The 27,273-nt window shown below is 41.7% G+C and overlaps 2 protein-coding genes across 9 annotated transcripts in view; both read left to right on the top strand.

The window, feature by feature from the left end:
• Positions 1-14,128: 14,128 nt before the first annotated feature.
• Positions 14,129-21,560, top strand: trib2 (tribbles pseudokinase 2). The gene is made up of 3 exons (XM_082505876.1): positions 14,129-15,521; positions 16,931-17,223; positions 19,260-21,560. The coding sequence occupies exons 1-3, from the start codon at positions 15,252-15,254 to the stop codon at positions 19,732-19,734; spliced, it is 1,038 nt and encodes a 345-aa protein (XP_082362002.1). The 5' UTR covers positions 14,129-15,251; the 3' UTR covers positions 19,735-21,560.
• A 2,154-nt stretch (positions 21,561-23,714) lies between these two features.
• klhl29 (kelch like family member 29) overlaps positions 23,715-27,273 on the top strand; it is a 271,614-nt gene continuing 268,055 nt past the window's right edge. For 4 of the 8 annotated variants that reach the window (XM_082506537.1, XM_082506539.1, XM_082506528.1 and 1 more), the window contains exons 1-2: positions 23,715-24,052; positions 24,590-24,651. The gene's annotated coding sequence lies outside the window, so the exon portion shown is untranslated. The remainder of the gene's footprint in view (positions 24,053-24,589; positions 24,652-27,273) is intronic. The other 4 variants (XM_082506540.1, XM_082506529.1, XM_082506534.1 and 1 more) reach the window with 2 other exon arrangements.

Below are 27,273 nucleotides of genomic sequence, written 5' to 3'. Positions count from 1 at the left end.
ATCCAAGAACTCTCAACTAAAGCACTGCTGCACTTTGAAGTTGCTTGTTGTGCAGCCACAGCTGAGAATTCATTTAATGTTCTGATAGCTGCAGCGTGTCACATGATGGGACTAAGCATGAAAGCTGAATCTGATCCGTCAGGGTGGGAATAAAGATTTAAAGCTCCGGGTTTGCACTTTGAATCAACCGTATATAGTTTCGATGCTTTGTGCTGCCCCGTGCTCATGCAAGCTGCAGTCTCTTGCATACATTCGGCACATTGGGAACAACCGGCAACAAAAAACAGCCTGAAAATTTGTTGTCAAGCAGCCCTGATTTAAAAAAGGATCATGAATCATTAATTTAAAAAAATAATACTTACTTAAATTAACTTAAATTAATTATGATTCATCCCATAAATCATGACACACTGCTCTGTCTCACACCAGATTTGACTGCAAGCCTGACACGGGCAGTTATACAGGAGTTTTAATGCAGCGTGCTTTTTCTGTTTGTTGCGAGTCACTAGTAAAAACAAACTTGATCAAATGCCTAGCTTCATTATATGAGCATGACTATTGATTCATCACTCTCTTAATAATTTTTGAATGAAACAAATGGCAGTAAATCCTAGTATGAGACTTACATGTCATAATAGTGGCAAAAGGAGCCAAATGCAGGCAGACAGAATTAATGAAAACCAGCCGTTACTCGCCGATAGAAAACAAGAAACACAAACTACAAAAGTGAAAAAGAAAATTCTGAAAACGGGAGAACAAGAAGCACGAGGTGAAAGGCAAAAGCAAATATTTTTACACAGAGGGCTCATTACACTAAATTTACATTCAAAATGATGATTTATTTTGAACAGATATTTTTGCATGAACCTCTCTGAATATTTGTTTGAGTCTGACTGCTTAACCCTTGGCAAAAACTCTGCAGCCTGGCTTCATCATTTGGGCCGCAAGGCTAACATAAACATATTTTTCTTGTCAGTCGGTTAATTAAAACAGTTCACAGCACCTAGCATCGTGTAAGTGTGACACAACACTTCCTCCTTTGATGTCCTTGCCTCTTTTCCGCTATCCTCATCATCTCGTCTCCTCATCACCTGCAGAGTGCCTCCAGAGGTTAGCTGATGGAGTTTCATTGCTAGATTACCAATAGATGCTTTCACTTCAATTTGAAACCTGCTTTTAGCGGTTGCGCCATATGTGTCAGTGCAGCTATATAGTGTATAGGCTACATAACCCAGAGTTAGAAGCGATAAAAAGCACTCTCCCGCTCACCGATGAGTCAAATTCCCAAACTTTCCCAAACAGAGTTTGCATCTAACAGTGAAGAAAGGCAGACTGACACTTTAGCTGTTAAAGAACTAGAGCATGCACGCTGGTTATATGAACAGCAGCAGTCATGCTATTCACACCGCAAACACATATAAACACACACCTGCACACACACGCAAAACTGCAACAGGAGAGCGGGAGCCACAATGGAAACTCTGAGTCATGAGCGTCCTTTGCCATTCTGAACTTAAATCATTGTGGCATTGAGTCATTGCAGGGTTTCCTGTGTATTCATTTGTATGTCTGAAAGTTTGAGCGTGGACAAGCACGAGCTCAGCCTCTAGTTGAGGTCTGTGCATCTAAAAGACGTGCTCGCTTTTGTTTTCCACACCTGTTCGCTCTCATTGTAGTTACAGTTTTGTTTTCTTTTTGCTTTGTATAAAATGTGGCATGCAATATGATGCATTCAGGAGGAAACCCCTTTTATGAGCAGTGAACGTGAACATACTGTATCCTGTGCTGCTGAGAAGAGAAGAGAACCTGTACTTTAAGTGTAGACTTCAGCCCAAACACGTGTCTGGTGGGCAGCTTGTCTTACAGATCAAGGGTGTAGGCAGGCAAAGATGCTGCAAATAGCAACATAGAGGGGGATTTTTATTTTTCTCTTATTACCCGTCTTACACATCCTTCTTGCTCTCACCTTACACGTGTAAAACCATGCGTGCCAGCATCCTACACTAACTCTTAGATTTTCTTAGCAACACAACTCATTCCCAGGGCTCCGATGTGTTGTGAGAGTACATAATTGGGTTGACATGTCAACACAGCTCTGGTCAATCACACATTTTCCACTGAGATAATGACAGCTTTTAACATTCCTGTTGCACCAACAAGATTGTGCGAATGCATGCAAGCACTCAGATGCACATATGTGCACATATTATGAGTTAAGGGAGGATGCAGGAAGCGTATGACCTGTAGGAACAGTGAGATGCGCGTGTGGTTGCAGTGGCTCGATAAGCAAAATGCCTGTATGAATATGAATGCGCTGCACATTGTGCTGAGCGTAATTCGTGATCTGTTTCTGTCTGATGCTATCATCCAGCACTTGGCAGCCAGCTAGCAGTCATGGTAACATGCTTGCCACAGAATTTAAAGATAGCATTTATAGACGAGTCACCACCCAGAAATATTGCAGTTTATGGAGATGCGAAAAGAGCTGCCGGATTCTGCTGAAGGAACGGAAAATCTGGACCAAACTGTGTCCTGGAGTTCAAGTTGTGGCCATTCTCAGTCATTTGCAGCAATCATAGGAATTATATGGACGCCAAACATCCGTCTGTGGCCACTGGGAATTTTTTTTTTGGCACCACAATTGCCAGTTGTTGATCAGAAGTCAGTCTAAGCCGGGGCCTGAATTGATTCGAAAAATCTGTAGGAGTGATTATGAGACAGGAAGGTGGGAGGCTTTGAAACTGAAACCAGCCCAAATGGAATCAGATGCATGTTCAGCCAACCGCCGTCGGCCTACTGCTGGCTGCCTAAAAGCTTCTGACCTTTGACAATTAGAAGGATATGGAAATTGTTGCTTAACAGGTTCTAAACACACACTATTGCCTGCACGAGCAAACAGATGAATACACACACAGGTTCTTGACTCCAGTGACTAGGCAAACACTCAAGAAATTATCGGTAAAACAACATGGTAGAGTGTATTGCAACACCAAGTCTCCAGTGCAGCAGCGGGGTGGAAATGTAGCTTATCGTGTGTTTTCTAACAGACATGATTCACCACAGAGAGCAGGTAGTAACTGAACATTTTAACTTGCCTCCACTTCAGTAAGGCAGACCAGGAGGAACGAAGCGGCTGGCTGCCTCGGATGACTCATCCTCATTGATGAGCTTAACAGCCATCAATTCCACTCTAGGGAGCAGGGCCCAGCACTCTCCCCTGCACTTCTGCCTGGGGTGGGCTTCCTCTACTCTCCCACTCTCTCCCAACAGAAGGCCTGGAGCTTAAATTAGAGCTCTGGCAGTGGGCCATGCAAGAGTGGAGCTGTGAGCAGGCAGCGACCATTCATTCCTCTGGAAGCTTTAGTCAGATTCATTGTAACACTGAGACAGGGCTGGGGGCCGACTTAGAATGGACCTGTTAGATTTTCCACAATGGAGCGGAATTACTTTTCATCTGCAAAGAGGTTTCATTACAGTTTGAGAAAAAACTGCTGTCAAAGTGCAACTCAGCACAAATTACACATTAACTGGTGGTTTGTCCCGTGAAGTCTGTTGCCTTTTCTACTGATTTTAATGCTTAAACTTTGTCAGCCATAATGACTCACTTTGTTTGAACAATCTTAGAAAATGTTGAAATTTTGGAGAAATAAAAGGGGAGAAACAAATACATGTGTATATGCATCTACTGTATGCTGTACATAGAGAAAGAAAAAGCTAATTTTTACTGCAATTAAGGACGTAAGACACATGCAAACTTCATCGTTCCTGATTGAAATTTGGCCGGGGATCTTGTTACATGTCAAACATTAACTCACCACATTTGCTCCCTGCTTTCAACAATTATCTAAAGGGCCAAAAACATCTTGGCCAGTTCTGATTATCAAAGCGTGACCTGCCAATCCCAGTTTTCACTGATTCAGATTTCCCGTCTGAGAACTATATTTGACAGCATAAACAAATTGTTCAGCTGCTCTTCAATGCAAAATATTATTCTCACGATAAAAGAAATCATTAAGTTTCGGGATCTTCTCTCGCATAAGCATCTGAAAGTAAAGCGTTCTGGTATTAGAAAAAGATACAAATAAATGAAAGCAGGTGTAACAAATTTTTATAACAAAACAAATGACAGGTACTCACATCGTTTTCCAATATGTTTCTAACTTACTTAGATAACAGGCCATCAAACCTTTTCTTGATTTCAATCGTCTCTATAATTTTCATGGTAGCTTTGATCCTTTGCTCATACCGAGGCTGCTGACCTCTATTATCTGTACTCTGAATAGCTTTAGCCACTTTTACTTTGTTAGTTTCTTTAAAATGCCCACACTGGGAATAATAATATGATTGGGTTTGTTGTTGGAAACATGTTTGTTACATTGTATTCCAGCAGTTAACTTGCATTGTTACTCACAGCAAGGAGCTCTCAACGCTAAGAACATGTTAGCATGTTAGCATATGGCTGTGAGAGTGTGCTCGACTGGTCACCCGTGCTGCATTTTGTGCATGCACCAGCTGATAATCGGACATATGATAGCCTGGTCGGCCAATTCTGGAGTGAATTCCACTGATTTAATGTCAAGTGCACATATTCATGTCTCTTACATTTTATTAATTATAATTCATTATCTCAAAACCAAGTTGGGTTTTCACAGTACAGTAGCCTTGACCAATATTCACGAGTAAATGGCAGTGGATACAGTTTTGGTATCTTGGTAAGACTTTTTTGAAAGACTTATTTCACCGACGTATGCAATCTGCTGTCCTATAATATTTGATATTTTCCAGTGCCTTTGTTTTCTGGGCCTCCAAAGTGTGATGTTATCACAATTTGAGGAGATTGCTTTTTGGTTCGGTCTGTCATTTCTTTGGCAGTTATTACATCTGAAGTCGGAGAGGTCACCTCGGCATATTGCACAGGTTGCTGAAAGCCATCTGTTAGGTTTCATGTAATGCAGTGGCCCAGTGGTGCTCATGGCACGTTTTAGAGCAATAATACACCACATCCAAACTGCATCCCCGAAGTAATTTAAAGACCAACATCTCTGACAGGCTGTGCTGTAGCTGTACCATATCTGATACAGCACTGCACACAGATAAGGACACATTTCACATAATGACTTTCAGTATTTACTGTGCTTTATCACTTCTGTAAGCCTTTGTAGTTATTTCTTTTTTAAACCTGCCATCGCTTGAATCACGTTTCCAAACTAAATGATTATTTTAACTGTCATCAGTGCAGCAGAAGTGTACTTGTTGAAATCTCTGCTATCATTATGATCCTTCACAGTCTCTGTCGCTGTATTCCATATTGTTCTCAGACACTTTTGAAATTATACTGAAACAAAAAGGTTTTAAACTACAAGCAAGACTTGTCGCAGACAAATTAATTCAGAGGAGATGCTAACGGTAAAGCAAATGGTAATGTTGGTGGGGAGGTTAGGGTGTCACTACAACATCTGTTCAGTCTTTTGCACAGCACACTGGAGTATTCACACAGGAACGTCGTATGATTATCTCCACCTAACATAAGTTGGCTCAACACTCAATTTCCAGCGTTTTTTCCTTGTTATTATTTTTCGACAAAAATAAGAAAAAATGCATCCTACATTTTGAAGTCGTTTGCTTTTAATTAAGTTACAAAAATCCTCATTTGCGGGTCATTTCTCAGCAGGAAATGGATAGAAGGCTGCAATAATTACATCATGCTTGTGTTATTTGCATCTGTGTCTGTGTATGTGCGCGCGTGAGAAAGGAAAAGACAGAAGGAAGAATTAGATGCGAAGGCAAATGTAACCAAATGAAAGTGGAAATGCATCTGTGTACATCTGCAGATACAAAAGAAACTAAGCAGGAAGGCCTTTGCATCCATCCTTCCTGAAGGTGTTTGTAGAATAAACACTGGGTTTATTGTTAAAAGAAATGAAGCAATGGCCCTTGACGAGGGCATCAGGTGATGACCTTCAGAAACTAAAAGGAATCTGGTATTTGCCTACACACACACACACACACACACACACACACACACACACACACACACACACACCTGTGAGGTTGGCATTGAAGCATAGCTCGCCCCAGTCAGCAGAAAGAGACACCTAAGGTTCGACACTGAGAAACTAGCTGATGAGCTGTTCTCATCCGCAGCCTTATCTCCTCATCTCCTCCACTTGCAGAGGTGTGCTACTGAAGGGGCTGCCCTGCTCTGAGAAGGAAAAAACCATCAAAGACACAAAATCACAAAGACGGTATCTCAAAAGACGGATACACATAATGCTCCGCCCGTGGAACCCTGGCTTTTTTGTGTGTTGTACGACATTATCTAAAACCAGACTGAAAATGAGTTTCAGTCACTATCTGGCTGACATTATGAAAGGTTGTGCTAATGGTTATCTGAGCCTTCATCAGAGGGATTTCCACTGCCTTTAACACGCTCAGCCGTGATCACTTTTCATTTCTTTGTAAGCTATCATGATAAAAATATAGAGAGTAGGAAGAAAGGGGGGTGGGGGAGAATAAGCGTTGCTCTGTACTGGCTTTCCCAAATGTTGCGGTCATAGTCTGAAGTAACTGTATTTGAGCTCTATGCTAAATGCATTGAACCATGCCCAGTGCTGATTCCCGCAGGCATGCCAGCCTCAGTTAGCCAGATACAGCAGAGAAAAAAATGAAAAACGAAATCATTACTGTCAAAACTAATGCTGCTAATTTGCTTGCTACAACAGTAATCAAAGGCCCCTCACTCCTCTCCTTTTTATTCTCCCTCTGTCTGCCCTTCCTGTTTGTCACTGTCAGTCTCGAGGCTATTTTGCCTGGAGGGGAAGGCCTTTTGAGACGACAGCCGATTATCTTAATAGCCGCATTTTCCCCAATATGTGAATGCACTCCGCATTCAAAAGCGGCACAACCCACACAAGAATTTGTTTTGAAATCGTTACAGAAAGCAGGCATTCCCTTTGCGATTCTCATCATTTAACCGTGTGTGATTTTTTTGAGCTAAATGATGCATGCACTTATCTGATATCTGCTGCCCTCAGCCTAGTGTGGCCTAGATTCTCATTTTACAGCAGCAACTTCCTCTTTGAGATTTCACAGTACAATACGAGGTTTCTGTCTATTTTGATTTTTCTTTTTTCCCCCTTTGCTTTTAGTTTTTTAAAGACAACGTCTCGAGTAAACAAGGAGCGGGCATCTTTGTTTGAATTGATTGTCATGCAGCAGTTATCCCTGCTGTCTTCAACAAGGGATTATTTGACAAGAGCAATATAATGAGCAATCGCACAGAAGTGGGATTTCAAAGCACCCTTGTATGTGTGTGTGTGTGTGTACTGTAATGTACAAACACAAGATGAGGCTTGTCACATGAGACATAGAAGCAGTACAGGCAGGAAGTTGACTGAACTGATGAAGTGATGTCCTTCATCAGCGTCTCCTTTACCGCTATGTCTCACCTGTTTTGCACACACTGCACGGGGACTCCACCTGTCTGATTGCTCTGCAGAATAATGGCTTGAAAATAATTGCACAGCAGCTATTATTCGTCCAAAATTGAAAAGAGCAAGAGCCTCAGCTCCGTTCAAATGGATTGCATTTGTATTGATTTCATTTTTTAGTGTTTGAGTGGTCTAAAAGCAGTTTCGGAGGCTGTTTCAGGGAGAAAGGGGGAAAAAAAACACAGGAGAAAAGCTATTGCATATAAAATGAATACAGTATAATGAAGCAGTAATTCACTTAAGATGATGGAAGTGACAGTAAGCCAACCATAATCACGCTACGATGGAGTTGGGTGACTACATCATGATGCATGGTACAAGTAAGGGAAAGTGAATCATGACTCCTTGCCTTAATTTTCCTTTCTAAGCAGGCATGAAATGTACCTTTTGGCATAAAATCCCTCATAAACTGAGCAGACTGTTCTTTCCCAGGAGATTAGACCATGGAGTCCCTCATGTGTGTTTCACCGTGTGTAGCTGTGCGTGTATGTGTGTATTGTTATTTATGTTTGCAGTCCTGTATCATATTCCCTGGAGGAGGGAGACAGGTTGCCATGGTAGCAGCTTGAATGTAGAGTGAATTGCAGTGATATTTAGGTGCGTGCGTACGTGCGTGCATGCACGCGTGTGTGAGAGAGTTGTGCAGAGGCCAGACAAGGACAACGTGTGCTCGTCACTTTGTAGCTGATCACACAGGCTGTGGGTCGCTGAAAAAGAGCCGTTTCAGATGACCTTCCACTCCAGTGTGACCAAAGTGCAGTCACACTGGATCACAATGGCTGCCTGCATACTCGCAGATATCAAATTTATTTCATGAAGCACTTTAAGATAAACTACCGTTCATTCTGAAGCCATGAGGAAAATAGCACTGGCGGATTCAGTTGCTGTCTGAACACTGACCACTTATCCAAGTGAGTCACAAAGCAGATTATATACAGTCACTTCCATTGTATCCATGTCAAATGCTATACTACATGTTCTATTGGGAGCAGGCCTAGAATAATTAGAGGAAGCCCTTTAATAAATATCACATGCATCCATGACGGCAACATTTGGTGTTTTTTTTGTTTTGTTTTTTTGCTTTGGGTTGTTTGATACTTTAAAACACACAAACACTGCTTTCATGTACTTCTTTGGTATTTGTGCATGTCGTTCTGTTAATCCCTACATGGGTAAAATCACAGGAATGATAAAAAGAATTCATTACAATGTAATCCAGTTCATAAAAAAGAGGATTAGGGCCATAGACAAAAAAACAGGGGGTGTCTGTTATTTTTGGGTTTTTTTAGAATTTTGAGGAATAAAAGTCAGAATTTTTTTTTTCCTCAGAATTGATTTTAATCCTCTTCCATAAATTTAGAATAACAACAACAACAAAACAGCTACGTAGTTATTCTGGAGCCTTCAGGCCCCCCTAATGGTCTGAGACAGCAATGTAATCATCCACTTTGCCCCTTTGGTACTTCTGCCAAGATTACCTCAGTCATATGTGTTTTAGACTGTTACATTTTTGTCTACATCTTTGTAAACACTGCAGTTTACATAAGTGATTGTTTTTTTGGGGATTTGTGTGTCAAACTCAGCTTGGAAACCAACCTGTTTGCTCTGAGGCAGCAGTGATAAGCACTCAGCAGACTATTTATACTTTTATAAGTATGACTTGCCTTCAGCTACAGCTACAGCCCCAGCAAAACAAAGATCACATGTCCTTGCTAACTTAATGAGTCTTTACCTTCCACGTGCATTTTATAAATGCAAATCTTAGAATATTATACAAGATGTTTACAGGGTAAATCAACAGCATATGTTCTGCCAGAAGTCTTTAATAAGGCAACATGACTGAATGCACTTTGCTGACTGTGTTCGGCTCCTGTAGTCTGATCCTCTTGCAAGTATTGCAAAGTTGAGATTGACTCATCACCGGCAAATGTGATATAATGCCGACCTCTTCACCCTCGCCTTGCATCTCTAAAAGAGTGTCTTGTTTGAGAATTTGAATAAATCTACGTCTTATACGTTAAGCAGTTCCAAAAACATATATTTTCTGCAAAGGGACGACAATATCTGACAGAGCAGGGAGGAATCACAATTCTTTCTTGCTGGGATTGTCTTCTCCTTTTCCGGGCAGTTTTGACATGGCACCTGTAATGTAATGTTATTTTAAAACAGACGCGCTTGATGTTACAAGAGCGTCCTCGTGTCTTTCTCTACAGTGAGCCGTTTTAGAGGGCTTAAGCCAGGGGTGCCCAATCCCGGTCCTCGAGAGCTACCGTCCTGCAGCTTTTAGATGCATCCCTACTCCAACACAGCTGAATCAAATGAATGGCTTGTTATCAGGCCTTTGCCAAACACGATGGCATGCTGAAGAGGTAATCAAACCATTTGATTCAGCTGTGTTGGAGTAGGGATGCATCTAAAAGCTGCAGGACGGTAGCTCTCGAGGACCGGGATTGGGCACCCCTGGCTTAAGCTGTTAAAGCCGTGTTATTTCACTCCAGGAGCACTAATGTATGACTATTATTAACCGCTCCACTTATAAGCGAGTGAGTCACCCTGTCCAGTGACAGAGCTGCCACAAGTCCTCACTCAGCTGTCTGACTCCATGAAGGAGAGCCTGTGACGCCAATCCTGTCTCCCCTCGAGCCAAGATCCTTCCTCTCGAGGTCTTGCCTGCGTGACCTGCCACTCAAAAGTGCTCACACTTCCTGCTGCCTCAGAGTTGTAATCGGAAAAACGCCTCGGCAAGACACAGTCCTCGGGCAGCATCCTGAATTCATCGGTACAGGACATTTTCATTTTAGTTCATAAAATATAGAGGGAGCAATATCCTGCAAGCTTCATTACTGTCATTTGAATCACCAATATTTATTCTCCCCTTTGTTTTACTCTCCTGCTGATGGGGCATTTCTTCAAGCAGCATGCTCATTAATAAGCATTATTATATTTACTGTCTTAAGTAAGCAAAAAGAGAAAAATTATGATTCAGATACCATAACTGTGTTGGTCCAGTGTATAATATTTTTTAAGGTTGTGCTATAAAACAAAAAGGATCATGATTTTTACTATAATATTGCCTCCATCTGTATAACATGAGGTTTTCTAGATCTAATTACAAAGCAATATCAAATGGTTTGTGGTTGTGATTGGGATTTTTCTCAAATCGCAGTTGTTGTGCGACAAGCTGCTGCGTCAAGAAGATTATTAGGAAAGAAAGGAAAGCCTGCGAGCAAAGTCATATCACAGCTGAAATGATTTTCTACCCCACTTCCTCCTCCTCTCTGTTCCCACTACAAAGTCCTCAGCTCTCCATTTTCAGCCGCTTGAAAATGAGGTGTTGCCCGATCCCAGCACAGAGAGTCGGACCAAAGCAAAACTGAGAATATGTCTGATATTAGCTTGGTTTCGGTTCTTTCTTAGTGACTCAAAGCATTTGTCGCACTTGTCTGGTGAGGCATCTTTGCCTTTCTTGGTTTGATTCGATGCCCTTTCGTCCCACTTGTCGCCGCACACTTTTATTTATTAATCAATAGGATGCTGTGAATTTTTTGGAAACGCAAGCCGAGCCCACAGAAAGATCCCCCCCTCCCACACATTTTAATAAATGATTAATTAATACACCAGACAAATGGACCACAAACGAACTTACAGATCATGATCTTGTTCTGCCTGTGCTGTAAAGTCTCTCCCTGCACCTTGTCCATCTTCTGGGTTCTACTCTAACCCTTGTCCGCATCCTTGCTGCAGCCTCCTAGGTTTGAGTCTGCCCTGGGTCATGTTCTCCTCGTTATTCCCTGCTGTAGCCTATCCTTTCTAACAAAAAAGGCCAAAAATGTAAAGAAATAAAAAAGTAGTTTTCTGATGATCATTAAAATACTTAACCATTAGTGGATCTTCTCTTTGAGTAAAAGCAACATTATCACAGTGTGGAAATACTCCAGCACAAGTAAATTTTTCTACTTTTGTGTACCGGTATAGCTCACCAAGATATGCCAAAGGTCACTGCTGGGGATCTGGTCTGAGTCCAATCCATACCACTTCCTGTGTGGCTCTCTCTGACTTCCTGTCTACTCCGTACTGTACTAGTAAATAAAGGTTTAAAATGTCAACAACAGCGTGTGTGCACGTGTGTGCATTACCAGAAATTCTGGTTTAAAAAGTAAAAGTATTTATTACTGTTTTTTTTTTACTTTTACTGTAACAACAGAATACCACGTTCTCCTTTCTTCTCCTCTCCAGCTGAACGTCTGCTTATTGAGTCGTGGGTTTTTTTGGCACCACAGTTTCTAACACTTCCACCCATCTTTGCTCTCTTTTGTCTTTCCCTTTCTCCACCTCTCATCACGTTCTCCGAGCCGCCTGCTTCACCAGCCTCCGTCCTTCTGCCTCGCTCTCCCTCACGCTGTCTCCTCTCACTGAATGATCTCATTTCTCCTGCGCCTCTGCATCCATCTCTCCTGCTATGATTGAAATTCTCAGTGGAAGTTACCCACGGGGTGTGGATGTGACAGCATCGACTCTCGCTGGTGTCAACATGAGTTAGCTGGGGTTGCTATGTGGCGGCAGGAAATTGGCTTCTCTCTGAATTTGGAAAATCCGAGAAAAATACCTTTAACGGTTCCTCATTTGATTGCGACCAGTGTGATAAAACATGAAAATGGCATTCCCCTGGTGGATCTGAGCCCCAACTGACTCCCTGTAACCTCGAGAATACTTAGAAAATTGACCTTAGATTCCATTTCTACATTCAGATCAGCCTATTAAGAGGCGGGTGAGCAACTGCTGCAGGGATTCAAGGATGCTCAGCCGTCTGCACTGACCTCTGTAGTCTTCCAGGACACATCATGTTTCAGTGGTTTACAGTCTCTCACTGGAAGGCACTGCTGGGGCAGCCTGGTGTTACTCCTCGGCATGTAGGCACGTCTGCAGAGCTGATGAGCCTGCGTGGATTTTCTCGAGCGCTGCCCTCCACTGCGAATGAGTCACACAGTGTATCAAGGAATGAGGGCAAAAGGAATCTTTGGAGATTATTATTCTGATTCATGCACAGCTGCGATTTCAGCTTAGCAGAATCCCCATTTTGGGGTTAGAGTGATGGGCAGATGCGGAGCCTGCAGAGGCATCAAACAGAAATGTACTCCAGCAAAACCCATGTGTGTATCCCTGTGTTTATTTAGCTCATAGTAACCTGTAACACTTTTACAGTTCACAAGTTCAGTTCTTGACTGAGTGGGTGAAACCAAAGTGCAGCTATTGTGCACGGAAGAATGTTCCAGCATTTTGACAAGGAGCAAAGTGGGTGGCTCACAGAGATTATCTCACATAACCCACATGCATTCATACATGCACATACATTTGACGAGCTCGTGGGTGCTGCCGCATTCGAAGACCAGAAACGATGAGGGGCGAAAAAAATGCATGTCCATGCTGTGGGGGCTTATTCAAGCACACGGTGAGAAACAAGGATTTTTGAACAGAGCACGTCTGTGTACGCGCACGCACATCGCACACGGGAGAACAAACATTAAATCAAACACTTCTGCCAGTGTCTTGTGTCCAGCTGCAAGCATTCCTCACACCGCCCTGGAGTCCTAGATGGAATTGCACAAGCCTGCCGTCACACCTCCTGGTTACAGTGTATAGGGAAGAACAATGAATAATGAAGCTCTTCCATGCACAACTGTGTAACAGAACAATCTGCTGCAAGACATGTCTAAGATGTTCTAGCTTTTTAATGAAGCACGCTTGGCACACAAATAAATAAATAAACATCTGGAGTATTATACGTATTATACATTTGTAATGAGTACCATGTTACACTACTTGGTTTTTTTTTGAGTTTGCTGTAACTTTTATCTTTTGTGGAGTGGGGTGAAATATCTTATACTGAAAAATGAAGTCCCCTTTCAAAAGAAATAAATCTGTTAGCATGACTTTTTTGGGCTTGAATTTGAATAGGGAAATGTGTAAAATTACAGAAATACATAACTTAATTGTTTTGGTGTAACATGAATACCCATGGGGGGCATCTTTATGGGTAAAAAAAAAAAAGTTTCTGTTCTCCTTGACATTTTACAAAGCCATCCAGTGGGCCGGATTGGTGGCTTTGCTTGGCTGATTCTGGCCCCTGGGCCTTATGTTTGACACCCCAGGCTTAGGCCCTCCTTTAGTTACACTTTCATGTAATTTTAAATATAGACTCAACTGTATCCTAAGGGCTTAGTAACGCAGTGTGTTTTCATTTACAGGTGTAGATGCCGCCACAAAAAAGGTGTTACAAATAACACGATTTTATGCGGTAACTGCGCTGAACGGCGTGTGTGCTATTGTGAGAGCGGGATCTCCCTCGCTTTCCCTTGAATGACATTTCAGGAGGAAACACATTTGTAACACAGCACGTACAGTAGCTATACTCTCACTCCGGCCCCCCCTCCCCATCCAATTTACCAGCATGCGACGCATTTAGATTCCTGGGGGTGTAGCCGCACTACATGGCTCTCACATGACTTCACCGCATATTATAAGGCAGCTCGGAAGCCAATGAGCTCTCGCTGTTTAAATGACGTCAGGGGGCGGGTCGGCATGCCTCTTTGTATGTGTGTGCATGTGCGCAGGTGTGCGTGTGTACAGAAGCCCCCCCCACCCCACCCTCCCGTCCTCGTCCCCTCCTCCGTCAGGCAGGCAGGCTTGCTCTCTCTGTCTGTACAGGCGCAGTGTGTACAGCTCGGCTGGCCTCCCTCCGCACTTGAATGGACTAGATTCCCAGCCACGTAAGAAGCACAGCGGCACCACGGGAGAGGATGTCCTGCTGAATCGAGGGATTGGCCTGGGAAAGTCGGCCGGCCGTCCCTTCCTTCCTTCCATCAGATTTATATCAGCAGACACTCAAGAAAGACGGCACTTTTATTCCGCAGGACCGGACCAGCAGAAAGAGAGAGGACGTCGACTCCCGCACACAAAGAGCCACAGCAGTCTTTTTTCCGGATGGGGGTTTCTCCTTATGTGATAGATGACAATCAGCGTGCATGGATATGATCCCGGGGAACAAGGCCGTGCACTGACCTGGTACTAGTTAGCCAAGGGAGCTAACTAGTTAGCTCTGCACCTGCTAGCTACTAATAGTCTAAAAAGTCAGCAGCTATAATTGGGCTGGAAAGTTGCTTTATTTGTTTCTATTTTTGCATTTCCCCCCTTGCCTGACAGCTGTGTCTTATAAATTGTTTCCGTTTTATGAAACGTGCCATACCGTTAACCGGCAAGATAAGCTAGCAAGACGAGCTGCGGGTTTACTCTTCATTCATTTTAAAAGCTAACTTTTGGCAACCTTTGTTGCAGTTTTGTTCGCACTTAACGTCAGTGAAGCTGCAGCACGTCTGTGCTAAGGGGTTTCATCCAGCTTAAGTCAGTAATTCTTAATTTTTCCTTTACCCCAGTCTCATCCAATGAATGGAAAACAAAGGGGTGCAAGTGAGCAGTAAAAAATCAGAGACCAATTTTAGTTGCATGAAATCCAGCGAGCCAGTTTTGGCTGCACAGAGTCGGTTAGATTTTGCAAAGGCAAGGTGCATTTAAATCTCTTATTTTTTTGTATTTTTTTTTTTTAGAAAAAATTTATTATTTATTTTTTTACTTCATGCAAGCGTAACAGAAGTACTTGGACAGATTGTCTTTCTGCACAACGAAGTGTTATCCCGACAGAAGAGGATAAGAAGAACAAGGAGGAGGAAGGCCCCCGATTTTGTGGAGATATCGCACTTATTCCTCATGAACATACAGAGGTCAAATCCAATTAACATTTCACGCTATGGGAGATCGCGGCACAAAGCGCACGATTTCGAAGAATTGTCTTGTTTAAGGACTACAGAGTCTCATCAGAGTTTCAGCCCTAACCTCGGGTCTCCCAGCCCGCCGGAGACCCCGGACTCCTCGCACTGTATCTCCCGCATCGGGGACTACCTTTTGTTGGAGCCGCTGGAGGGAGACCACGTTTTCAGAGCCGCCCACCTGCACAGCGGGGACGAGCTCGTATGTAAGGTTAGTAGGCAATATGGTAACAAACCTTCCCTATTTCGCAGCATGACTTTACTCCCCCCTTATGACGTCAATCTGGGGAGAAAAAATATATTCACATATATATATTTTTTTTACTGCACGAAATATTTTTAGGGGTGCGTTGCTTGCACGTCTAGATGAATTAAAACGACTTTATTTCGATGCCTAATGTCCTCAGATGTGATGAATGTGCTATGCAGAAAAATCCTGAGCTGGCTTTTATGGGTTTCCTGTCCACCATCTCCACTTTTTAATAATTGCTTGAACTGTAAATAGAGAGCTGGCAGCAGCAGCCTAATGGAAAAAGTGAATGGAGTGAGCTGTGTGGCTTGGATTGCATGATGTAACGTTGACAAAGGAGTGAGTAACCACGCACACACTCCTCTGTGCTATTCTGGCACAGCCATGGCTTCTTTCTTTCATGGCACAGTGCTCACTCTTGGATCTGTAGTGCCAACATATCCATAGTGCATCTTTTTTCTTTTTGTTTTCTTTTTTCCACCAGGTGCTCAGTTTTTAAAGGGAAGTTGATCTGAGTAAAATGCACACATTCAAAAAAATATATAAAAAACGCTGCCCTGTTAGGCTTGGATGAAACTCATGGCCTCTCCTCACCACATTTATAGCTTCTGACTTCTGTAAATTACTGATTATGAGGGCAGGTGGGTTGTCCCTGAGGCTTAAGTGGATGAATTGAGGCAATACTTGCATGCACCCTTGGACTCGTACGCCACAACATATCAAATAACCTGTGCCTTTTGACTTGAGATAATGTTTTGTCAGGGCAATAACAAATTAATGGCCTTTGGCACAAGCCTGTGTACTAACTGCTGTTTGACCCCCATCTGCTTTGTGCTGGTTTCGATACAGCGGTGATCAATTCCCTCCCCCCCTTTTTTTCAGGATTGATTTTTCTTGTCTAGCTGGAGTCTTAGGCTGCAACTTAAGATCCCCAGACCTGTGGGGTGTATTTGTATCGACTGCAAGAGAAGCCCTCTCACCTGAACTGCATGTACTGAAAGTCAATTGGGGGTTACTATGGAAACAAAAGAGACACTGCAACCCCCAGGCTGCAGCACAATGCCATGTACTAATACAATGCTTTCAGTTTGCCTCTATTTAACCTTACTCGCTCTGCCAAAAGACCAAGTTTGGTGTCCCGGGAATGTGTTGGATTACTCATGTGTTGGTTACATTTAGTTCAATTAGAGGGCAATTTACACCTCCTTCAGTTGGATTTAATTGTGTAAATCTATGGTGGGAAAGGTTTGGTTTATAGATCTCCAACCACCAAAAGAATCTAATGATATAGCTGAAAAAAATATATACATACGATCTAATTCTCCACATTGCTAACAGTAAGCATAAATTCTTCCTTCTTCTGATTGCAGGTTTTCGATGTGGGCCGATACCAGGAGTCACTGGCGGCCTACTTCGCCCTTGGCCAGCACCAGCACATTAACCAAATCCTGGAGATTTTGCTTGGGGAGACGCGGGCCTATGTGTTCTTCGAGAGAAGCTATGGCGACATGCACTCTTTTGTCCGTACCTGCAAGAAGTTGCGAGAGGACGAAGCTGCCAGGCTCTTCTATCAGATAGCCTCGGCTGTGGCACATTGCCACGACAACGGACTGGTTCTCCGTGACCTCAAACTGAGGAAGTTTGTCTTCAAGAATGAGGACAGGTGAGTCCCATGGAAACCTTAGCATCTTTTGTGCACTTTGCAGTTTCCCTCTGTTGTTTTTTTTTTTTGTGTATAAGATGCTATCGGTGTGTGTGTGATATTACAGCTAATACCGCAGATAGTGTAAGTTGACACTATACAAGGTGTTGTGCAGAATGAAGGAAATGTGAGCCTTTTGTGTGTCGCCTGGTTATTCTTGTGCACATATACTGTAAATGTGAATGGAATCACACTTGGGGGAAGGAAATGAGTTACACAAATGTAATCGCTACTCATGCTAAGACTCAGGAAAGCTGTTGAGCTGAGAAACATGGACAGATAAGTTATCAGGGGAAGCTTTTGCATGTCAGATGATCCATTACTCTGGGCTTATGTGTGATGGAAACTTTAGAATAACACTTTTCACAGTGCGGGTTTACTGACCCCTGCTGGCAGCATATGAAAACTACAAAAAATCTAGACATCTGTTAGAGCAGCTTTTTAAGTTCTTTCTTTTTTCTTTTAAAGAATTTGAGTGGATGCCAGTTCAGACTCAACGTTTATTCTTTTCATTAGATACTGTATACAAATCCCAGCTCTAAAGCATGTCCTTAAGTACTTCTTATTTAACACCTTGAAGCCACATGCTGCACTCAGGGCCTTCAGTCTGAAAAATGTGACGTCATTCTCTGGCGCTCTCTGTGGAAAAGAGAAGTTGAGCCGCCTCACATATTTAGTACAGGTCCAGTAACCTTGAATGTCACCGGGCTCGGATGCTGAGGGCCCCTTCCACTAAATGATTCATGCCGGGTGAATTCTAAGAGTGATGTGAAGGGCAGCACCGGGTCGCATTTACTATGTGGCCCGTCAAGACTCCTCTTACAACCTTTCAGTCCTGCTGAAACGGTGAACGAGTGCAGAGAGATGAGAGAGGAGACAAAGCTGCCTTAGAGAGACCTCCTCTGGCTCTGAGGCCAAGTGTGGAACAAAACGCTGCGATGACTGCAGAGAGGAGTGGATGAGCAGACAGAAAATGATACCCGAGCAGGCTTCTGCAGCATTCGTTGGCTTCTTGACCCGAATTTGTCATGCTGCCGTTAACCCTTGACCAAACGGCGGCATCAGTCAAACGCTGGCCTCGAGTAGAATCATGTAGCTATTAAACAAGGCTCGTTTGTTTCTTTCTTCTCTACCGCGCCTCAAGATATTTCATCATGAGCGCCGCCTCTGACTCAGCTGAAATGCACAATGTGTGCCAATATTAAATTCGGCTCCGTTTTAGTAGTTTGCCTTCCTAGGTCCTCTTAGCTCTAATTGCAGGTTTGCACATCCTCCAAATGAGCTGTTATCCAGGCAGTGGTGTGCTGTGTTTAAAATTCACACAGCTCTTTATATTGCAGGGGAACAATGGGTATTTTGCTCAAGGAAACAATAGAATGTTCCTCGTTTTAAAACCTAAAATCGTTCTGCCACGTATTAATGAAAGGAAACGGCCTCATGTGAAAGTCAAACGTAGCAATAAATACATCCTTCTCTTCGATCACAGTCTCGTTGCTTGGTGCATCATATCGTATTGTCTTTACCTGCTTCTGCTGGCTGACTATTCATGTATGGGGGCTTTTTGTTTTCGGTGCTTGAACTTACACAGATTCTTCAGTGATAAAGCTTCTCAACAATTAGTCGCTATTATGAATACCCAGGGGCATTGTAGCAACTGTTGCAGGGTTTAGAGCAAAAAGTGCAAATAGATGCTTTGATGAGTGGGAGGGGGGGGGGGGAGATTTTACTTTTCTGATCAGTTACCCATAATTATGTTTCTTCTGGAAAATCTGTTTGTATAATGCCACTTTTTATATATTGAAAAGAAATGTCAGACGTAAGCTGAAAGAATTATGCGATCTACTTCCATTGACATCCAAAAGTGATGGATTTAAAGTACTTTACGTTGCCTGTCAGAATAAATTACCCACTTGATGGTTTTCTTCTGATTGCTCAAATTCTTTCTATATCATCCACATTTATAAGGAGCTCAATGAGTTTTGTTTGTGTGTCTGCAGAAGCCTTGTGAAGCTGGAGAGCCTCGAGGACACGTACATCCTGAATGGGCACGATGATTCCCTGTCAGATAAACATGGCTGCCCCGCCTACGTCAGCCCCGAGATCCTCAATGCCAGCGGCAGCTACTCGGGGAAGGCAGCTGACGTCTGGAGCCTGGGCGTCATGCTTTATACCATCCTCGTGGGGCGCTACCCTTTCCACGATGTCGAACCCGGCTCGCTGTTCAGCAAAATCCGCAGGGGCCACTTCAACATCCCAGAAACGCTGACGCCCAAGGCCAAGTGCCTGATCCGCTCCATCCTCCGTCGGGAGCCGGCGGAGCGCCTCACCTCTCGGGAGATTCTGGAGCACCCGTGGTTTGCCTCATCCGGGGCGCTAGGGGGCACTGCAGTGCACAGCAGAGGGGAAAGGGAGCAGGAGCAGATGGTGCCTGAGGTGAACATGGAACAGGAGCTGGAGCAGTTCTTCAGCTGAGCAAACACCAAGCACAAACGGACGACTCCGCCACGGTTGGCTCGCCAAGCTCGCAGCAGAGCCAAAAAAATAAACAGTAGAGTAGAAGTAAATAGGTGAATTTGTCACTCATAAAAAAAGGTGTTTCCATTGTGTTTCCTTTGCCACCATTTCATGGAAAACCTTGAGTCTGGCATGACAAATGGCATCTATACATCATCTGGCGATGCACGTCCCAATCGGGGATGTTGCTACCAGATATGCAAGTTGCAAACAATGTAGCAAATGTTCTTTTTTTTCCCAGATCTGTTTTGTTTTAAATGTGGTGCTCATAGAAGTAGACACATTCACCTTTTTTTCCCCTTTTTTTTGACACTATGGAAAGCATGAAGGGACATACAGACAAGGAATCCGAGGAGAACAATCCTAAAGGAACTGACAGACTCGTAACACCCCAGCTCTTTTTATTGGTTTTCTTTAGTTTGATGTCATAGCTTTAGGTGGTCATAGTTCTGACCCAGGAGCATTGTTTAAACGGAGCAGGCGTTTTCTTGTGGTTGTCATCATAATCGACATGGCTGACCTCGCCCTTGTCTCATGGTTTTAAGTTTTATGTCGTGTGTCCATGTCTCGTTTGTCTGTTTTATATTGTTGAAGATTCTGACAGTCACTAAACTCCTCAATGGCCTTGTCTTTTGTTATGTTTCCGCCTCCTCCTGTCTCTTACCACACTTTTGTTTTTCCACATTACTTTTGTAAAGCATTTTTGTTTTTTAAAAAGCTATTCCAGTCTATTGTTACTGCTGCTTTATTGTCACTCTGTACACCTCAATCTTAATCTATTTTCATAGTCAGCCTCCCCACTCGGTATCATGCACTTGATGTATTAGGTGAAAGGATGATTCCACCTCTAAAATTAGCTTACTTTTTTTTTTTAAATATATAATTTAATTCCATTCTTCAGTTGTAGGAACAAGAACATAACATTTATTTAAATTGTAACAGCTATATATATATAAATATATATATATATTTAAAACTACATTGCAGGGTTTTTCTTTATCCAGAGATTCCTTTTTCATGTATGATATAGGCAATATCTTGACACAGGACAGGCGCCAACAGAGAAAAAACAAACAAAAAAAAGGTCTGTCTGAAGTTTTAGAATACACATTATCTTCTGTGCCAGTATTCCTGTACCCCCGACAGCCTCATGCCACCCAGTCTCCCTCACTTCTTTTTAAGAAAATTGATATGAGATATTCAGTGATAGTATTGCTATGACATGCTCACTCCAGAACCTCATGTTAGGTTGTTTTTATTTTTTTTTTTTTTGTTTTTTTGTTTTTCTACTCCCTGCTTAGGTTCTGTGAAACGGTCATGCTCGAAAATGGGTACCAGTGGACACGTTTTGTCGTATCTCAATGTTACTTGAATTTGTGTTTTCCTTAACTAGACATTGGCATGTGCTCCATGAATGCTATAGCCTGCCTAGCAAAGGGTGGGAGGTCGGGGTGGGGTTAGGAGGGTGCTCGTTTTTCTTTTTCTTTTCTTTCTTTTTTTTTTTTTAAGAAAAGTTTAAAAACAGGAAAAATTCTCAGTTTGCTGCTTTTCTGAGTTGTTTTTGGATTTAAACAGTAAAACAGCTATTGCTTTCATCGTTTTTGTAGACTGAGCTACCTTTATTTAAGCTGGTGCTGATTTGGTGCTAATGTTTAGTCCTTTTTTTTGTTTCATGGATGGGGATGGTGCATGGTGGGATATCTGCCTCAGATGTTCTGATTGTATCGTAACAGATTCTGGTGTTTTGTCCAAATTTATTCAGTAAAATAAATTGTGAACTACTACTGGATTTTGTTTTGGGTTTTTTTTTTTTCTTTCTTTTTGTTTTTTTTTCCTGTACATACAAAATAAAAGCTCTTCAGCACAACGTGCAGAATCACGCATCATTACACACTTAACATTTGTAATGTTGTAATGGCTACATTTAATAAAAACACACACAGACACACCATTTCATCTTTACATTGTAAGGTAAAGACACTACAATAATACAGAGAGATCCCCAACAATCATGTGATTCCCTTTGGGCAAGCATTTTGGCGACAGGAAAGGGAAAACTCCCTTTTAACAGGAAGAAATCTTGGCACAGGGAGGGGTGGGCGTCTGGTGCAGCCGGTTGTGAGGGGAGGAAGACACGCTGTGGAGTGCCAGGGGTCAATAATAACTAATGATTAAATACAGAGTGGACACATACTTTGCAAAAGTCTTTAGCCACCCTTTGAAATCATTACAATGGTGAATTTTCACAATAAATGTGGAGAAAGTTTCAAGTAATAATTATATTACTCTACTATCTACTATTGGATATCATTGTCATGCAGTGGGGGTATCCCAAATCATCTCAAGAACACAGTTGTGACTTTGAGGACAGAAGACCCCACCCACTTGCTTTTCCTGGCTTTAAAAAAAGAAGGAATAAAAGGAGCATAAACTTCCTCGCCCTTAGACAAATCCAGTCGAGTCCTGGAATAAAAATGTGGAATTGGAATTTAGACTACCAGCTAAGTGATAGTTATTTCTCAACAACCAAGTAACTGTGATGTAGATATTTGCAGCCTATTTCTGTATTTAAAACAAACAAACAAAAAAACCCAGTGCTCTTCTGGCCAGCATGCCCCAACAAAAGCACTTCCCCATTCCTAATGAGACTGCAATCACTGTCAGAACTTGAATGGATTGCAAATGAGTGAGGACTGCTCTGTCAGCTCCACTTCATCTAAATGATCGCACACATGAGACTCTAGAAGAATGCTCTTCAGTCAAATCATTTTCCTGGTGTCTCTCTCTCTTGAGAGACTCCTGCCTACAGTCCTTTCTGCTGTTCTGTGTGACAACATTGTAGTTCTGCAATTGTAGCCGACCTGCTGACCCCATCCTGTGTTTGAATCGCTCCGAGGAAGAGAATCACTTCAGATTTCATTTGTTCATGCAGTGCTTTGACAGTACTTTCATCTGTGTGTGTGTGTGTGTGTGTGCTCAAGAGCACTTCCACCTATCGTGTTCATTCATGGTAACCCTGTTTACGGTTGAATTATCTAATGTGATAACCCAAATTCTCAAGAACAAATTCAAGTTCTTAGGTTTAGATTGACACTGTAAAGCCATGTGTCATTGCTCAACAACACCTGCTAGTGCACTGTGTTTCATACACAGCAACACAAGCCTCCTGATCTCTTTGGGCTAACATAGCGAGATGATTTTAATTTAACAAATGAGGATCTGTGGTGGGCTTTGTTGGTTTCTTTGTTTATTAAATGTGAAACATGAAAGCTTATGAGCAGAGTACACCTGAAAACTTGTTATCAAGCAGATAAAAGAATTCAATACAGTCAACTGCCTTCATAGGAGAAAATGAATGCTGGCCTGCCCTCTAGTGGTAATAATGACACTTGACATTTTTATGTCAAGTATTGCAACACTTGACATAAAAATGAGTTTATATAGAGATATGTTTCACTGAGACACAATGTTCTGTTTTTAAACTTAGTATTTAATTATTCCTTATAATAACATGTGTGTATAATTTCCCTAATAGGGGATCTTACAAAGAGGTAATGAACTTTAATTTGTATCACTATTAGCCAATAACTATTAACTAATTTATGATACTAAACTATTTGCTAATGCTTTATAGTTAAACTGAAAACAAGTTGGGCTGCATTTATTTTTTTCTTCTTGCTACACATGTGCATTCTCTTATTATATTCATCATAAAGGTGTCTACAAATGACCTTTAACCTCACAGGAAAAGGTTGTCCCATTTAAAAATAGACACTTTAAAATGAAAATGCACCAAAAGTAAAGACATCTCTCTCCTTTCAACTTAGACAGCTGTTTGTATCCATCCTAACGTCACTGCGATCTTGTTACATCGGTAGCCATCAGTTGGCAAAAAATGTAGCTGTGTCTGTTTTACAGGCAAGTGCATGATTTGAGCTAGCCAAGCCGAGAAGGCGGCAGTCCCCCCACCCCCCGATGTTTGAGCATGCGCATTGTGGATAAATCCTTAGCCTTCCACTGGTAGGAGACCAGTGTGCGAAGCAGGCTACCACTTGCTTTGCTTTTACAGGTCTGAGATCAGTTATCACACAGCTAGCATTAGCAAGTAAAAAAGCTTCGGTGATTTAGCATCCTAAGAGTTTCCTCTCGCTAACCACCTTGGTCAACATGTGTGATGTAGAGAAGATGGAGTGTGAAGAAGTTGTTAATAACTCAGTACCCGAGCAAGGAAAGCTGTGACCATGATGGAGAGGGGACCGCAGCTTTAATAAAACAGGCAAGTTGACCCAGGTGCTGGCTCACCAGCACTTTCAGATTAGCATCTACCAGAATGTTTGAATGTACTATGTTTAATCAGCTGCTTTACTAATGCTCCACCATCGATTTCTTTAATCCCCTCATAGATATTAACAATTAACCATGTCACACACTACTCAAGCCTTTTCATTTAGCTAATTTTTCTTTTTTGTCATGAATAAATTGTAATACATTGTACTTTTTTAAAAGGACATAAAATATAATATAATGTATTTAAAATGAACTCGACCTTAAACATATGCAACATTAATATTAATCAGTTTAACATTAAATTGACATTTTTCTGCAGAATATTTTTTTACTTTTTAAAATGTATGCACATTTTTCCAGTTTGTGTACTGGGGGTTTTCCTGGAGTTGTACCACTCTCTTTCCTGAAGGAATGGTTTGAAAAGTTTCTCCACCACTTGTCATTGCCAGCTAATATTGCGGAATTTTTGTTACTATGTTAGATATTTATTTAACTATAGAAGTAGTAATATTTTACAATTCTTCAGCCAGGAAGGAGTCCAGAAAGGTGAAGGCGTCCATATGAGAGTGCAGACAGGCAGCACAAATGGTATGTTTTAATCTGATCCAGTTTATCTTGTTAAATTGCTAATTAGTGAAGGAAGATTTTTTTTGTTTGTATTTTAAGTAATATTTACATCCACAGACCTGATGTTTAAAAGGACTATATGTTAATGATTTCTGCAGTACCTTAATATTTGCCATTGACTTCTGCTGCAGATTTGGTAGAACATGAGAAGCTAGACTTCATTACACTTTATCAGTGGCTTAAAAGCTAAATCAATTTTTTACAACCTGACAATACAAACACTCATGTAAACCTTACCTGCCAATGAAATGTTCATTTATTTGAAAATTTGTGCTTCCAAGTCTTAAGACGTTTCGCAAACGCAAAAACATTTGTAGAGCACATATTACAGCAGGAGAGTATATCAAAAAACCTGCCATGTTATGATGTAAGCTTGAAAATAATGTGAATCTAAACATTTAAAAATATAATTCATAGCAAATAACATGTAAGGATAACAATTTAGGGGTAAAAAAAAAGCTGCCACGTATAGTTTAGCAATCAAAACTAAGTTTGTCATACAATTTTTCCAAAAGGACAGAGGTGAGTTGTGATCTGTCAGAACAGTGTTCAGGTGTCATTCAGGCAGTTCCAGCTACTCCTCACACAGCTGTGTCTGTTTTCAAAAAAGCTAGCAAAGCATACATCCAAACACACTGAAATTAGTTAAACACTATAGCTTATTAAAATAGTAAAAAGTCAAAATATCAAATTTTGGAAGTAAGGATACGTTTAAACTGAAAAATATGTTTCCAAAAAATATGGCAGAAAACCTTTTCCTCAAATAAACACTTAAAATCATTGCATTGTTTACTTACCAAACAGCAATATGATGGCAAAAAATCTGTTGTTCTGTGCAATGAGAGACTTTTGATACATTGTGGCCATTCTAAAGTTTCTAAGAAGCTTTCAAATGTTTTGCAAGAACTACACGAGTAGTATCTAAAACGCAATCAGGCAGGCAAAATCTATCAGAACAATCAAAAGATCAATCTCTTCCTCACAGAGAGACAGAAAAAGCAACTTAATCAGAGCCACAGAACTTGCTAAATAAAGAACTCGAATCACCAAAACACTACTGTTCAACAGCGACCTCCAAACCACTTCACAGGAGGCGAAACAAAGCTTAATGCTTGGTTGTGGACTACACAACCTATCATTTGACAGTGAAAGTCTTATATACTCATAAATCCAAGTTTGAGATTAGTGGCAACAGAAGGGCGTATGTAAGAGGACACAGGAGAGAAAATGATACCTCAAACTAGCTGTGAAACATGGCAGTGGGGATAATGGGGTCTGAGGTTGTGTGGCCGTGAACACCTGCAACAAATCAGCTGCACCCTCAGCAAGGAGAAGCAATGCTCTGTTCTTCAGAGGCATGCTTCTCTGTGGAGAAGGATTCGCAGATTATGACCTCAAGCACACACGCTGCATGCCTTTTATGTGAAATCTCGCTCAAACTATCAAATTTTTTTCATAAAGACATGAAGGAATGGTTACTGTGCAACTGATAATGTGAGGACATTGTGTGTTTTCTAAGCTATGTTTGACAGTCTAGCGCCGTGATCGTAGGCTTTCATCTGATTTAATTCATGCAGTTTCAATGTGTATGCTATGCAATTAGGAATGTGACTAATTAGAGATCTTCAACAGAGGCCATGAACGGGCAATAGCTGCTTTGCCGTATAAACACCATGGAAAGTGTTGCCGTTTCTATTTTGAACATAAGTAGGTACATAAACATAGAAAACTCTACTTAGAAAAGACATTACTGGTTGCAAAGATAAAGATTTTATAGGCTGGTGGAGGCCAAGAGCAGAATTACAGACAGCCACATTTCTACCGCTCCGTGCTTGTATCGCCTGTGACAGCAATGATTCATCTCATGTTTACACTATTCATTCAGTATTGTGCATTTCCACAATCTGTCAAGCTGTTGACATTCACAAACCATTTCATGACTTAGAAAAAAACACACAAAAATGTTCTCAGACTCCAGCTCTGTTTGGGCTAAATAATTGATGTGTGTTTGCAGCTTATTGTAACACCAAGACAATGCCTTAGCTATTTAGTTAAGGGGGAGAAATCCATTCAAGTGTTTGCTTTATTTGTCCTTTTAACAAGTTTAATGTGTTTGCCTAATGTCCTCGGCTTTCTCTCAAAAAGCCAGAGCGACATACACTCTGGAGGAGTTCTGTTAGCAGTTAATGGAAGATTAACTCCATGGACAAACATATTCAGATGAGTTACTGTAATGCTGCTGGTTCCAATGCATGTGCAGTGACCCGCTGGCCCGGAAAATCCTTCTGCCACAGTAATCTTCTTTTCCAATCCAATCTCTATGGAGCTTAATATCAGCATGAGATAACAGATTTAGGCTGGAAGTGCTAGGGGGATTTTTTTTAAATGATGAATAGAAAATATTAATAATACTATCACGCTACAGTGGGGAAAAAGAAAGACCCAAGAGTCTAAAAGCTAGGCAGAAAAACCGAAACATTTAAGAGCATTACCTTTTATTCTTTACTATTCTACTATACATTAAGGGATGTGACATATGAATGTGTTGAATAAGCAGACTCGTAATGTACTGTAAGACATGCC

This window comes from Aulonocara stuartgranti (genome assembly GCF_965226115.1).
Source record: "Aulonocara stuartgranti genome assembly, chromosome: 15".
NCBI lineage: Eukaryota > Metazoa > Chordata > Actinopteri > Cichliformes > Cichlidae > Aulonocara > Aulonocara stuartgranti.
Note: the sequence above shows the minus strand (reverse complement) of the source record. Positions and strands in the feature narration are given on the sequence as shown.

Excerpts from the sequence above, each read along its gene's own strand:
- trib2 (XM_082505876.1), top strand. The coding sequence starts at position 15,252 with ATGAACATACAGAGGTCAAATCCAATTAACATTTCACGCTATGGGAGA. Across the intron at positions 15,522-16,930 it reads GGGACGAGCTCGTATGTAAG|GTTTTCGATGTGGGCCGATA; the intron begins GTTAGTAGGCAA and ends TTCTGATTGCAG. Across the intron at positions 17,224-19,259 it reads GTCTTCAAGAATGAGGACAG|AAGCCTTGTGAAGCTGGAGA; the intron begins GTGAGTCCCATG and ends GTGTGTCTGCAG.